General features: G+C 37.8%; 1 protein-coding gene across 2 annotated transcripts in view; it reads right to left on the bottom strand.

Annotated features, from left to right (window-relative positions):
• Positions 1 to 15,169, bottom strand: part of stx2b (syntaxin 2b) — a 41,376-nt gene that overhangs the window by 11,877 nt on the left and 14,330 nt on the right. For both annotated transcript variants that reach the window (XM_007237386.4, XM_007237387.4), the window contains exons 7-8: positions 13,254 to 13,330; positions 12,137 to 12,274 (exon numbers count right to left, since the gene is read on the bottom strand). In XM_007237386.4, coding sequence (XP_007237448.3) covers positions 12,137 to 12,274; positions 13,254 to 13,330 — 215 coding nt within the window. The remainder of the gene's footprint in view (positions 1 to 12,136; positions 12,275 to 13,253; positions 13,331 to 15,169) is intronic.

Genomic DNA, 15,169 nt, shown 5'->3' with positions numbered 1-15,169 from the left:
TTTAGGTTGGAAAATAGCGATAAATAGAATAAATTGAAAATATTTATTTTTTCACTGTAGAGCCTACTGAAGACTTATTTGGCTCATACTTGGCACATGTACTTCAAATGTCATTGTTAATTAGTAGCTTCAACAGTTTTGGCATGTTTTAAACTTTGACAGAGTTTTGGCCAAATAACTCTGAAAAGGCTTTCACGTACATGTTTGATCAAGGTTTATGGGCCTCAAATAGTTAAAATGTCAAGATTTTTTTGATAATTATTTACCTACAGGGTCTCAAGATTGCATCAAGATCAAATTTGTTTTGATTGATTAAGGACTTAAAGACAAGTTCGAAAAGAGCAATTTTTACTCTTTTGCCAACTGATGAAAATCTTTGCATTTTTGGTAAACACATGTAATTACAAAGTTGTAAAGGCTACAGCAAAGTATACAAATAAAAAAGAATAACAAGCCTAGGCCACTTGTACCTTTAGATATAACTGATTTTCTGCTATAGCGCCCCCTTGAGGCCAATCAACGCCATATTTTAATGGATGATAGAAGGCCCTGAGATACATGTAGGGTATAAGTATCGTCCTGATTGGTCATTGTTTAGCCTGTCAAAAGCTTGCTGGAATCTGATTGGCTAATAACGATCGCAAAAATTTGCATATCAAATTTTCCTTCTGTAAAACATTAGGACATAGGCCATAGATGATACTTGCCAAAGGAGAGCTTCATAGCTTGTACGGTTCCTGAGAAACAGATTTTTAGCTTTGGCTCCGCCCCCTGGGGGCGTATGTCTACACAGATTGACATGCTACCTCAGCATCATGTTGGCATCGTAGGTCTAAAGTGGCATTAGTGTCGGTTTAAGCATTCAAAAGTTACAGCTGTTAAAGTAAATTTGGGTGTGCCACGGTAAGATTAATTTGCATATGGCGGCCATATTTTTTGCAAATTTCAAGATTTTTTTAATAATTATTGAGGTTGGGACTCTGCTGAGTTGTTTGACACCAAACATGTCAGGATTGGTCAATGAGTTTAGGACAAGTTCTCAAAAGTAGGTTTTGCATATTATGCTAAATAGCAAAAAATCTAAGTGGGCGGAGCTTAGTGGTTCTATTGACCTTTTTGATTTGCCATTAACCAAGGAATCATATAATGCAAGAATTTTTGCTCTAGCTATCAGGGCGTAGGAGTTACGAGGCCAAACGCGTTGACCTTCGTCATAGCGCCCCCTTGAGGCCGATCGGGCTCATCTTTTGAATCTGAGTAGCGGTGAGAAGTACTACCATATGACCAAGTCTCAGCCCTGTAGGCCTTACGGTTTCTTCTGCCCAATCACTTCTATGGCAGAAAAAGAATAAGAACTATAATAAATATAGCCGCAAGCGGCGATTTACGGGGTTCGAGCGTTACAGGCAAAGAGACCCCTGGAGGCCAGTTAGGCTTAAAACATGTTGCCGGTTGACCGGCATCGCCAAACTGGATGAGGATGACCAGCATGACCGTGAAGATTACCAGCATGACTAATCTGTATGACAAACTTGTTGACCATATTGACCAAGCTGGAAGACCATAATGACCAAACTGGATGACCAGCATGGCAAAGGTGGTTGGCCAGTATGACCAAGCTGGAAGACCACCATTACTATGAGGACAAAGCTGAATGACCAGCAGGACCATAATGACCAATGTGAATGGCCAGCATGACCAAGCTGGATGGCCAGCATAACCAAGCTTGGTGACCAGCGTGACCATAAAGACCATAATGGCAATGCTAGATGAGTGGTGTGAGTAAACTAGTTGAAAAGCATTGATAAATTGAGCTGTAGTGTTCATCAGGTTTTATGTGGTGTCTTACTGCACTCTAGTGGGCATTTGGTGAAACAAATTCAGTTCTTAAATTGAAAAAACACAAGGCATAAAAAGGGCATATAAATAACCCGTATATAGTATATAAGTTTTGACCTGATTAACATTCCGCCTGTTAAAAGCTTGCTGGAATGTGATTGGCTAATAGTGACCACAAAAGTGTCCATATCAAATTTTCATTTGGTGTACCATTAGTGCATGGGCCATAGATGATAATTGGCTAGGATGACCTTGATAGTTTGTATGGTTCTAGAGAAACAGCTATCGAGCATTGGTCCCGCCCCCTGGGGGTGTATGTCTACTTAAACTGACAGGGTATCTGAGAATCATGTAATGATCAAAGGACTGAAGTGGTATTAGTGTCAGGTTAAGCATTCAAAAGTTATAAGTGTTAAAGACATTTTACTGCACCATGGTAGAACTCATTTGCATATGGCGGCCATATTGTTTATAAATGTAAAGATTTTTTAAATAATTATTGAGGAGTAAGCTCTGCTGAACTGTTTGACACCAAACATGTCATGATTGGTCAAGGATCCAAGGACAAGATCTCAAAAGTAGGTTTTGCATATTATGCAAATTAAAAAAAAAATTAAGTGGGTCTAGCATAAACAAGAATGACCCAGGCGGCTGACCAGCATGAACAAGAAGGATAAATATGTTCAATTAAGCAAGACAAGCAAGATTGAATAAGTTCAGCAGAGCTTTAATTTAGAATAATTCACCTGTAGCTGTTTCACCAAATGACCACCAGAGCGCAGCAAGAGACCACATATAACCTGCTGGAAATCTATCACTCTATCAGAAAGACAGAACATTCCCTATCAGTGTGTTTCTATTTATTAAAAAGAGAAGAAAAGTCCGATTGGGCTCCAAATTGGTACTCATGATCAAGTGGTCTGTATATACATGTATGTAAATTTGTGTGTTGATAGGGTCAAAGGTTTCTGACTTCTGACCATTTAGGTTTGAAAAAAGTGATAATACAGGCTTATGGCCTACAAAATGGCTGTTGCTCTTTGGCCATATTAGAGGCAAAAAATATCTGATTTGGCTCAAAATTTGCAATCAAGATCACAATATCAGTCTAAATATGTATGTAAATGTCTGTGTCGATAGGGTCAAAGGTTCCTGACTTCTGTCCATTTAGGTTTGAAAAAAGCGATAATACAAGCTTGAGGCCTACAAAATCGCTGTAGTTTTCCAGCCGTTGTAGAGGCAAAACATGTCCGATTTGGCTGAAAATCAGTCTATATATGTGTATAAATTTGTGTGTTGATAGGGTGAAAGGTTCCTGTCTTCTGTCCATTTAGGTTGGAAAATAGCGATAAATAGAATAAATTGAAAATAGTTTTTTTTTCACTGTAGAGCCTACTGAAGACTTATTTGGCTCATACTTGGCACATGTGCTTGAAATGTGATTGTTAATTAGTAGCTTCAACAGTTTTAGCATGTTTTAAACTTTGACAGAGTTTTGGCCAAATAACTCTGAAAAGGCTTTCACGTACATGTTTGATCAAGGTTTATGGGCCTCAAATAGTTAAAATGTCAAGATTTTTTTGATAATTATTTACGTACAGGGTCTCAAGATTGCATCAAGACCAAATTTGTTTTGATTGATTAAGGACTTAAAGACAAGTTCGAAAAGAGCAATTTTTACTCTTTTGGCCACTGATGAAAATCTTTGTATTTTTGGTAAACATATGTAATTACAAAGTTGTAAAGGCTACAGCAAAGTATACAACTAAAAAAGAATAACAAGCCTAGGCCACTTGTACCTTTAGATATAACTGATTTTCTGCTATAGCGCCCCCTTGAGGCCAATCAACGCCATATTTCAATGGATGATAGAAGGCCCTGAGATACATGTAGGGTATAAGTATCGTCCTGATTGGTCATTGTTTAGCCTGTCAAAAGCTTGCTGGAATCTGATTGGCTAATAACGATCGCAAAAATTTGCATATCAAATTTTCCTTCTGTAAAACATTAGGACATAGGCCATAGATGGTACATGCCAAAGGAGAGCTTCATAGTTTGTACGCTTCCTGAGAAACAGATTTTTAGCTTTGGCTCCGCCCCCTGGGGGCGTATGTCTACACAGATTGACGGGCTACCTCAGAATCATGTTGGCATCAAAGTTGTAAAGTGGCATTAGTGTAGGTTTAAGCATTCAAAAGTTACAGCTGTTAGAGTAAATTTGGGTGTGCCACGGTAAGATTAATTTGCATATGGCGGCCCTATTGTTTAAAAATTTCTCAATTTTTTCGATAATTATTGAGGATGGGACTCTGCTGAGTTGTTTGACACCAAATATGACAGGATTGGTCAATGACCCTAGGACAAGTTCTCAAAAGTAGGTTTTGCATATTATGCTAAATAGCAAAAAATCTAAGTGGGCGGAGCTTACTGGTTCTATTGACCTTTTTGATTTGCCATTAACCAAGGAATCATACAGTGCAAGAATTTTTGCTCTAGCTATCAGGGCGTGGGAGTTACAAGGCCTAACGCGTTGACCTTCGCCATAGCGCCCCCTTGAGGCCGATCGGGACTCATGTCATGCGGCTGAGTAGGGGTCTAAGGTACTACCAGATGACCAAGTCTCAGCTCTCTAGGCCTTACGGTTTGTTTTGTGCAATCACTTCTAGGTCAGAAAAAGCAGGGGAAGCGATTATAAATACCAATATAGCCGCAAGCGGCGATTTACGGGGTTCGAGCGTTACAGGCAAAGAGACCCCTGGAGGCCAGTTAGGCTTAAAACATGTTGCCGGTTGACTGGCATCGCCAAACTGGATGAGGATGACCAGCATGACCGTGAAGACCAAGCTAGAATACCAGCATGACTAATCTGGATGACAAACTTGTTGACCATATTGACCAAGCTGGAAGACCATAATGACCAAACTGGATGACCAGCATGGCAAAGGTGGTTGGCCAGTATGACCAAGCTGGAAGACCACCATTACTATGAGGACAAAGCTGAATGACCAGCAGGACCATAATGACCAATGTGAATGACCAGAATGACCTAGCTGGATGGGCAGCATAACCAAGCTAGGTGACCAGCGTGACCATAAAGACCATAATGACAATGCTAGATGAGTGGTGTGAGTAAACTAGTTGAAATGCATTGATAAATTGAGCTGTAGTGTTCAGCAGGTTTTATGTGGTCTCTTGCTGCACTCTAGTGGGCATTCGGAGAGCCTAGCAGTGAGGCATGACAAGGGCACATATTAATAACCAATAATATCAATAATAGTACATAAGTTTTGACCTGATTGACATTCAGCCTGTCAAAAGCTTGCTGGAATGTGATTGGCTAATAGTGACCACAAAAGTGTCCATATCAAATTTTCATTTGGTGTACCATTAGTGCATGGGCCATAGATGATAATTGGCAAGGACGACCTTGATAGCTTGTATGGTTCTAGAGAAACAGCTATCGAGCATTGGCTCCGCCCCCTGGGGGGTTGTATGTCTACTTAAACTGACAGGGTATCTGAGAATCATGTAATGATCAAAGGACTGAAGTGGTATTAGTGTCAGGTTAAGCATTCAAAAGTTATAAGTGTTAAAGAGATTTTACTGCACCATGGTAGAACTCATTTGCATATGGCGGCCATATTGTTTATAAATGTAAAGATTTTTTAATAATTATTGAGGAGTAAGCTCTGCTGAACTGTTTGATACCAAATATGTCATGATTGGTCAAGGAGCCAAGGACAAGATCTCAAAAGTAAGTTTTGCATATTATGCAACTAAAAAAAAAATTAAGTGGGTGGAACATAAACAAGAATGACCCAGGTGGCTGACCAACATGAACAAGAAGGATAAATATGTTCAATTAAGCAAGACAAGCAAGATTGAATAAGTTCAGCAGAGCTTTAATTTAGAATAATTCACCTGTAGCTGTTTCACCAAATGACCACCAGAGCGCAGCAAGAGACCACATATAACCTGCTGGAAATCTATCACTCTATAAGTAAGACAGAACATTCCCTATCAGTGTGTTTCTATTTATTAAAAAGAGAAGAAAAGTCCGATTGGGCTCCAAATTGGTACTCATGATCAAGTGGTCTGCATATATATGTGTGTAAATTTGTGTGTTGATAGGGTCAAAGGTTCCTGACTTCTGTCCATTTAGGTTTGAAAAAAGCGATAATACAGGCTTATGGCCTACAAAATGGCTGTTGCTCTTTGGCCATATTAGAGGCAAAAAATATCTGATTTGGCTCAAAATTTGCAATCAAGATCACAATATCAGTCTATATATGTATGTCAATTTCTGTGTTGATAGGGTCAAAGGTTCCTGACTTATGTCCATTTAGGTTTGAAAAAAGCGATAATACAGGCTTGAGGCCTACAAAATCGCTGTAGTTTTCCAGCCGTTGTAGAGGGAAAACATGTCCGATTTGGCTGAAAATTTGCAATCAAGATCAGATTATCAGTCTATATATGTGTATAAATTTGTGTGTTGATAGGGTGAAAGGTTCCTGTCTTCTGTCCATTTAGGTTGGAAAATAGCGATAAATAGAATAAATTGAAAATAGTTATTTTTTCACTGTAGAGCCTACTGAAGACTTATTTGGCTCATACTTGGCAAATGTGCTTCAAATGTCATTGTTAATTAGTAGCTTCAACAGTTTTGGCATGTTTTAAACTTTGACAGAGTTTTGGCCAAATAACTCTGAAAAGGCTTTCACGTACATGTTTGATCAAGGTTTATGGGCCTCAAATAGTTAAAATGTCAAGATTTTTTTGATAATTATTTACCTACAGGGTCTCAAGATTGCATCAAGACCAAATTTGTTTTGATTGATTAAGGACTTAAAGACAAGTTCGAAAAGAGCAATTTTTACTCTTTTGGCCACTGATGAAAATCTTTGCATTTTTGGTAAATACATGTAATTACAAAGTTGTAAAGGCTACAGCAAAGTATACAACTAAAAAAGAATAACAAGCCTAGGCCACTTGTACCTTTAGATATAACTGATTTTCTGCTATAGCGCCCCCTTGAGGCCAATCATCGCCATATTTGAATGGATGATAGAAGGCCCTGAGATACATGTAGTTTATAAGTATCGTCCTGATTGGTCATTGTTTAGCCTGTCAAAAGCTTGCTGGAATCTGATTGGCTAATAACGATCGCAAAAATTTGCATATCAAATTTTCCTTCTGTAAAACATTAGGACATAGGCCATAGATGATACATGCCAAAGGAGAGCTTCATAGCTTGTACGGTTCCTGAGAAACAGATTTTTAGCTTTGGCTCCGCCCCCTGGGGGCGTATGTCTACACAGATTGACGGGCTACCTCAGAATCATGTTGGCATCAACGGTCTAAAGTGGCATTAGTGTAGGTTTAAGCATTCAAAAGTTACAGCTGTTAGAGTAAATTTGGGTGTGCCACGGTAAGATTAATTTGAATATGGCGGCCATATTTTTTGCAAATTTCAAGATTTTTTTAATAATTATTGAGGTTGGGACTCTGCTGAGTTGTTTGACACCAAACATGTCAGGATTGGTCAATGAGTTTAGGACAAGTTCTCAAAAGTAGGTTTTGCATATTATGCTAAATAGCAAAAAATCTAAGTGGGCGGAGCTTAGTGGTTCTATTGACCTTTTTGATTTGCCATTAACCAAGGAATCATATAATCGAAGAATTTTTGATCTAGCTATCAGGGCGTAGGAGTTACGAGGCCTAACGCGTTGACCTTCGCCATAGCGCCCCCTTGAGGCCGATCGGGCTCATCTTTTGAATCTGAGTAGCGGTGAGAAGTACTACCATATGACCAAGTCTCAGCCCTGTAGGCCTTACGGTTTCTTCTGCCCAATCACTTCTATGGCAGAAAAAGAATAAGAACTATAATAATAATAATAATAATAATAATAAATATAGCCGCAAGCGGCGATTTACGGGGTTCGAGCGTCACAGGCAAAGAGGCCCCTGGAGGCCAGTTAGGCTTAAAACCTGTTGCTGGTTGACCGTCATCACCAAACTGGATAACCAAGCTGGGTAACCAGCGTGACCATAAAGACCAAAATGACAATGCTAGATGAGTGGTGTGAGTAAACTAGTTGAAAAGCATTGATAAATTGAGCTGTAGTGTTCATCAGGTTTTATGTGGTGTCTTGCTGCACTCTAGTGGGCATTTGGTGAAACAACTTCAGTTCTTAAATTCAAAAAACACAAGGCATAAAAAGGGCATATAAATAACCCATATATAGTGTATAAGTTTTGACCTGATAAACATTCTGCCTGTCAAAAGCTTGCTGGAATGTGATTGGCTAATAGTGACCACAAAAGTGTCCATATCAAATTTTCATTTGGTGTACCATTAGTGCATGGGCCATAGATGATAATTGGCTAGGATGACCTTGATAGCTTGTATGGTTGTAGAGAAACAGCTATCGAGCATTGGCCCCGCCCCCTGGGGGGGTGTATGTCTACTTAAACTGACAGGGTATCTGAGAATCATGTAATGATCAAAGGACTGAAGTGGTATTAGTGTCAGGTTAAGCATTCAAAAGTTATAAGTGTTAAAGACATTTTACTGCACCATGGTAAAACTAATTTGCATATGGCGGCCATATTGTTTATAAATGTAAAGATTTTTTTTTATAATTATTGAGGAGTAAGCTCTGCTGAACTGTTTGACACCAAACATGTCATGATTGGTCAAGGAGGCAAAGACAAGATCTCAAAAGTAGGTTTTGCATATTATGCAAATTAAAAAAAAATTAAGTGGGTGGAGCATAAATAAGAATGACCCAGGTGGCTGACTAGCATGACCAAGAAGGATAAATATGTTCAATTAAGCAAGACAAAAAAGATTAAATAAGTTCAGCAGAGCTTTAATTTAGAATAATTCACCTGTAGCTGTTTCACCAAATGACCACCAGAGCGCAGCAAGAGACCACATATAACCTGCTGGAAATCTATCACTCTATAAGTAAGACAGAACATTCCCTATCAGTGTGTTTCTATTTATTAAAAAGAGAAGAAAAGTCCGATTGGGCTCCAAATTGGTACTCATGATTAAGTGGTCTGCATATATATATGTGTGTAAATTTGTGTGTTGATAGGGTCAAAGGTTCCTGACTTCTGTCCATTTAGGTTTGAAAAAAGCGATAATACAGGCTTATGGCCTACAAAATGGCTGTTGCTCTTTGGCCATATTAGAGGCAAAAAATATCTGTTTTGGCTCAAAATTTGCAATCAAGATCACAATATCAGTCTATATATGTATGTCAATTTCTGTGTCGATAGGGTCAAAGGTTCCTGACTTATGTCCATTTAGGTTTGAAAAAAGCGATAATACAGGCTTGAGGCCTACAAAATCGCTGTAGTTTTCCAGCCGTTGTAGAGGGAAAACATGTCCGATTTGGCTGAAAATTTGCAATCAAGATCAGATTATCAGTCTATATATGTGTATAAATTTGTGTGTTGATAGGGTGAAAGGTTCCTGTCTTCTGTCCATTTAGGTTGGAAAATAGCGATAAATAGAATAAATTGAAAATAGTTATTTTTTCACTGTAGAGCCTACTGAAGACTTATTTGGCTCATACTTGGCAAATGTGCTTCAAATGTCATTGTTAATTAGTAGCTTCAACAGTTTTGGCATGTTTTAAACTTTGACAGAGTTTTGGCCAAATAACTCTGAAAAGGCTTTCACGTACATGTTTGATCAAGGTTTATGGGCCTCAAATAGTTAAAATGTCAAGATTTTTTTGATAATTATTTACCTACAGGGTCTCAAGATTGCATCAAGACCAAAGTTATTTTGATTGATTAAGGACTTAAAGACAAGTTCGAAAAGAGCAATTTTTACTCTTTTGGCCACTGATGAAAATCTTTCCATTTTTGGTAAATACATGTAATTACAAAGTTGTAAAGGCTACAGCAAAGTATACAACTAAAAAAGAATAACAAGCCTAGGCCACTTGTACCTTTAGATATAACTGATTTTCTGCTATAGCGCCCCCTTGAGGCCAATCAACGCCATATTTTAATGGATGATAGAAGGCCCTGAGATACATGTAGGGTATAAGTATCGTCCTGATTGGTCATTGTTTAGCATGTCAAAAGCTTGCTGGAAACTGATTGGCTAATAACGATCGCAAAAATTTGCATATCAAATTTTCCTTCTGTAAAACATTAGGACATAGGCCGTAGATGATACATGCCAAAGGAGAGCTTCATAGCTTGTACGGTTCCTGAGAAACAGATTTTTAGCTTTGGCTCCGCCCCCTGGGGGCGTATGTCTACACAGATTGACGGGCTATCTCAGAATCATGTTGGCATCAACGGTCTAAAGTGGCATTAGTGTCGGTTTAAGCATTCAAAAGTTACAGCTGTTAGAGTAAATTTGGGTGTGCCACGGTAAGATTAATTTGCATATGGCGGCCATATTGTTTACAAATTTCACAATTTTTTTGATAATTATTGAGGTTGGGACTCTGCTGAGTTGTTTGACACCAAATATGACCGGATTGGTCAATGACCCTAGGACAAGTTCTCAAAAGTAGGTTTTGCATATTATGCTAAATAGCAAAAAATCTAAGTGGGCGGAGCTTAGTGGTTCTATTGACCTTTTTGATTTGCCATTAACCAAGGAATCATATAATGCAAGAATTTTTGCTCTAGCTATCAGGGCGTGGCAGTTACGAGGCCTAACGCGTTGACCTTCGCCATAGCGCCCCCTTGAGGCCGATCGGGCTCATCTTTTGAATCTGAGTAGCGGTGAGAAGTACTACCATATGACCAAGTCTCAGCCCTGTAGGCCTTACGGTTTCTTCTGCCCGATCACTTCTATGGCAGAAAAAGAATAAGAATAATAATAATAATAATAATAATAATCAGAACAATTACAATAGGGTTTCTAGCACTACGTGCTCGAACCCCTAATAATAATAATAATAATAATAATAATAATAATAATCAGAACAATTACAATAGGGTTTCTAGCACTACGTGCTCGAACCCCTAATAATAATAATAATAATAATAATAATAATAATAATAATAATAATAATCAGAACAATTACAATAGGGTTTCTAGCACTACGTGCTCGAACCCCTAATAAGAAGAAAAATCTTAGCAAAAACAATAGGGTTCTACGCACCTTCGGTGCTTGAACCCTAATAAGAAGAAAAATCTTAGCAAAAACAATAGGGTTCTACGCACCTTCGGTGCTTGAACCCTAAAAACAGACGCCTACATCTCGGACTATTTTCTGGAGCCCGGGTCGGATTTACGGGCGGGCCTCGGGTCATGTCGGGTTTGGGCAGAGAATCTAAGCTCTAGAGAGCTTGGACTCCGGAGAGCAATCTCCAGCTACAAAAAAACGCCAGCGGGCATCTAAAGTTTGGGAGCATTTCACGCAAAAGGCAATGTGGTCCTCTGCCATATGTGCAAAAGGAGCACTTGAAGCGCAAACATCCAGGAGCACTATGTCAACAGGGTCACACAGTAAGTTACCGTTTACATCAGGGTCTCCGCGGGTGTCCTTAAAAAGACTTAAGACTGTCTACCAAAGGTTTTAAACCTGCCACAGGCAGAAATTATACATTTTTGGTTTATATTTATATATATAGTTTCCAGAAACAGTAGCATTATTCATAAGTTCAGGTGTTTAGCTAAGCTAGCTGCCTTAAGTTATTTTAGCTAGCGCCGTCGGCGCTGCGGTGTCACACCGTATTCTGTCACCGTCGGAATTTTGTGACCAGTGCTCACGGTTATGAGCGTTCATTGGCAAAACGGAAGCTTTCTATACCTACACCTTACCCTCAGCCCTAAACTGAACCGTTTTGGCCAGTCGGGGTAAACATTAGAAACGAACACGTTTCGAATCGGCCAGTGCACCGGTCTGCTGAGAACTACTTGCCAGTGGTCACAAAATCTAGCGGTCACAGAAAACAACACACGGTTGTGGTGTATGGGAGCTTATCCATTTTTAGCGTTATAGATCTAAACAACGTGTTGTACATGTAAGTGATTATAAGTGTGGGGTTTGGTTTAGTAGGCTTGTGTTGTTGTTGTTGTTGTTATTATATATAAATATAGTAATTTATCGTTTGCTTTAAAACGTAAAATAATAATTATTTAAATATGTTTCTCAATTAATAGATTAGTCGACTAATCGAAAAAAATAATCGTTAGAATAATCGTTTAAAAAATAATCGTTAGGGACAGCCCTATTTTAATATAATGTCTATTACATCATCCATTACATGAAACATGAACCTGGACACTATTAGTAGAAGCAAAGTACCATACCTGTGTCTCCACCAACATGGCTATGTCCATAAACATCTCACGAAGCTCTTTGATGGTGGACTCCAGCCGCATGATGTCTTTGTGTCTTGACTCAATCTCATTCAGCGCCTCCCGATTGATGTGTGAATCAGGGATGATCTGAGGGCAAAGAATAGTCATCAAGTCAAGTCTATATCAGCATTAGTGCCCAATATGAGCATAACAAACACACACAAACAAAATTCACAAGTTCACAGTCATGCTACACTTATATAGATCAAAGTACTGAGGCACACCTCATTCAGTACCATTGCTACAGTTGTATACATGTCCTAAATGTTGATAAGGAGAACCCAGTTAAACAAATGAGACAAAAATATTATACTTGGTCATTTATTTATCATCCAATCATCAAATTTAACATATTTGTGAGTGGCAAAACCTTGTAAACCTTTGCTTTCACTACCTGGTGTGTTCTTTGCAACCCTGCCATGCACAACATTGTTGTTCAGTGTTTTCCCAATGGTGGAGTCATGAACATTAATATTAGCCAATGTGAGAGAGGCCTTCAGTTGCTTAGAAGTTACCCTGGGGTCCTTTGAAGTGATCTTTGTTTGTTAACCACTCCTGGAAAGAGTAAACTTGCCCTTGAACTTCCTCCATTTGTACACATCTATCTGACTGTGGATTGATTGGTGAAAACCAAGCTCTTTAGAGATGGTTTTTAACCTTTTCCAACCTGATGAACATCAATAGCTCTTTTTCTAAAGCTCTCACAAATATCCTTTGGTCGTGACATGGGCATGTGGAGGAGGGGGGGATTGGCAGTTTCAGTTGATGATAATTTATATAATATTTTTGTCGCATTTGTTTAAATAGGTTCTCTTTATCTATTTTAGGACTTTTAGGAGAAAAATCAGATATTATTCAAAAACTTCAATAATTGTTACATTACTAGGCTGTAAAACTATTTTCTAAAAATAAATGTTTATGGTATTAAAATTACAATATGTCTCCATAATTGTAACATACATTTCTAACACACCTTATATGAAATGAAAATCTATAAAAAAAACTTTAAAAAATTAATCCTGATATTTTTATAAATGTGGGGGTGGAGATTCAACAAAAAACTCACATCGGCAGTAAAAATGGACAACGGGTTCCCGCTCTCCAGCATGTTTTCTAGTTCCTCATTTGTGGTTGTTTTTCCAGCTGCAAGATCACAAACCAAAACAGGTAAGTATCAGAATATGAAAACACACTGAGATTCAAAGGCCTCTGAATTTCACAAGGAAAACCCTGGCCTTTACTGTTACTGTGAGAGAGCGTTACTGGGTTATTTACAGTTCAGTCTGTCCCAGGGGGTTATGTGAATTTCTGCCTCTGTGTGTGTGTGTGTGTGTGTGTGTGTGTGTGTGCGCATGTGTGTCAGGAGAGAGAGAGAGAGGGAGACAGAGAGAGAGAGAGAGAGAGAGAGAGAGAGAGAGAGAGAGAGAGAGAGAGAGAGAGAAAAATATGGAAGATAGAGTAATCTCGATCTGTTACTATTCGATCACATTAGTAATTGTTGAACTGCTGATTAGATTTACTGATCTAATCTAGTGTTTTTATGAATAATCACTTTTTAAAGCAGCGTTAAATTACAATAAAAACAACAAATTAATTACAAAAGCTGTCAGTTAAATCACTGATGATTCACACATAAAAAACATTATTTTTACTTTTATAAAAAAACTAATTTTATTATTTTTAGTTTTATCATTTTCATAATAGCCCTCTACAAGCAAATAATTAGCACATCACTGTAAAATAACCCTGCTGCTCCTGGTGGACTACACCCATGTGTATAGTATCTAGGGACAGATGAGAGAAGCAATGGAGGGAGTATCCCAGAGTGAAAGAGTGTACATCAGCATCTTTTTAAATTTTTTTTACACACATTCATACATATATACACACATAAAAATCCTACCAATAATCAACTATTACAAATTTCCCTTTCAGATGGTAGTAAACTAAAAGGGCCTGAAATATCTATGCTTTTCTACCTTTTTACTATTTTCATGCCACAAATCAAAAGAGCTGACCAGACTAATTATACATTATTTAGGTGGTGGACTCTTCTCAGAACACTCACAGCATCAAAGATTACATAAAATCATCTTACATCTAGTCTTAAAACTACAAGATTCATTATGAAACTATTTTAAGTTTATTACATTATTATCAAATACATTTCTGGACATTATTGCTTTCAGAGAAATTTTATTTTATAAAAGCAAATGTATAAAACACTAGAAACAATATTTTCATGGTAATTAATAGTACAATATAGAAATAAATTCAGAACACAGACCTCTGATAAAGGACTTAATGGATAAGACAAACTGCACATTAACAAATGGACTACAGTCTCCAGTGAGATGGATCTCCAAGGGTGGGGTTTCTAGTAAAGTGGCCAGTAAGTGTTTAGTGCTGGACCAGAGAATGATTCATCAGCTTGAGTCTCTGAGTGCACTCTTAAAAACAATGGTGCTACAAACTGTTATTTGATCAATGTGTTCATGAAAAGATTTGTATATAAAAGTTAAAATATATATTCAAAGCAGAGATGTACCTGTAAAACATGAAAAATAATTTATATCAAACAAAAACGTATTTATTTCATTCATATTGTAGTTTAAAGAGAAAAATAATAGTACTGCTATATGCAATAAAGAGAGTGAAGGAGAGACTGGGCAGGGAGCAGATAACCGGCAGGTTTAAGTTCATTTTCACTTGTTAGTTGCATAAATTATACAAAATAAATGTTCAGCATCACTTACTATGCTTGGTATTAGTTTACTACCAAAAGACCAACTGCCTTTTTATGTTCAAATTTACACTTAAATTTTATTTAACTAGCACATTTATAATAAGCATAGCACTACTGAGGTAAATGTTACGACCATAACTGCAATGTTGAAGTAAATATGTGACTAGAATTACAAAGCTGAAGGAAAATCGTGATTAGAATAGCACTTCTGAGATAAATGTTTTGTTTGGGGTTCA

This window comes from Astyanax mexicanus, chromosome 12, assembly GCF_023375975.1.
Source record: "Astyanax mexicanus isolate ESR-SI-001 chromosome 12, AstMex3_surface, whole genome shotgun sequence".
Taxonomy (NCBI): domain Eukaryota; kingdom Metazoa; phylum Chordata; class Actinopteri; order Characiformes; family Acestrorhamphidae; genus Astyanax; species Astyanax mexicanus.
The sequence above is the reverse complement of the archived record's forward strand: the minus strand, read 5'-3'. Positions and strand labels throughout refer to the sequence as shown.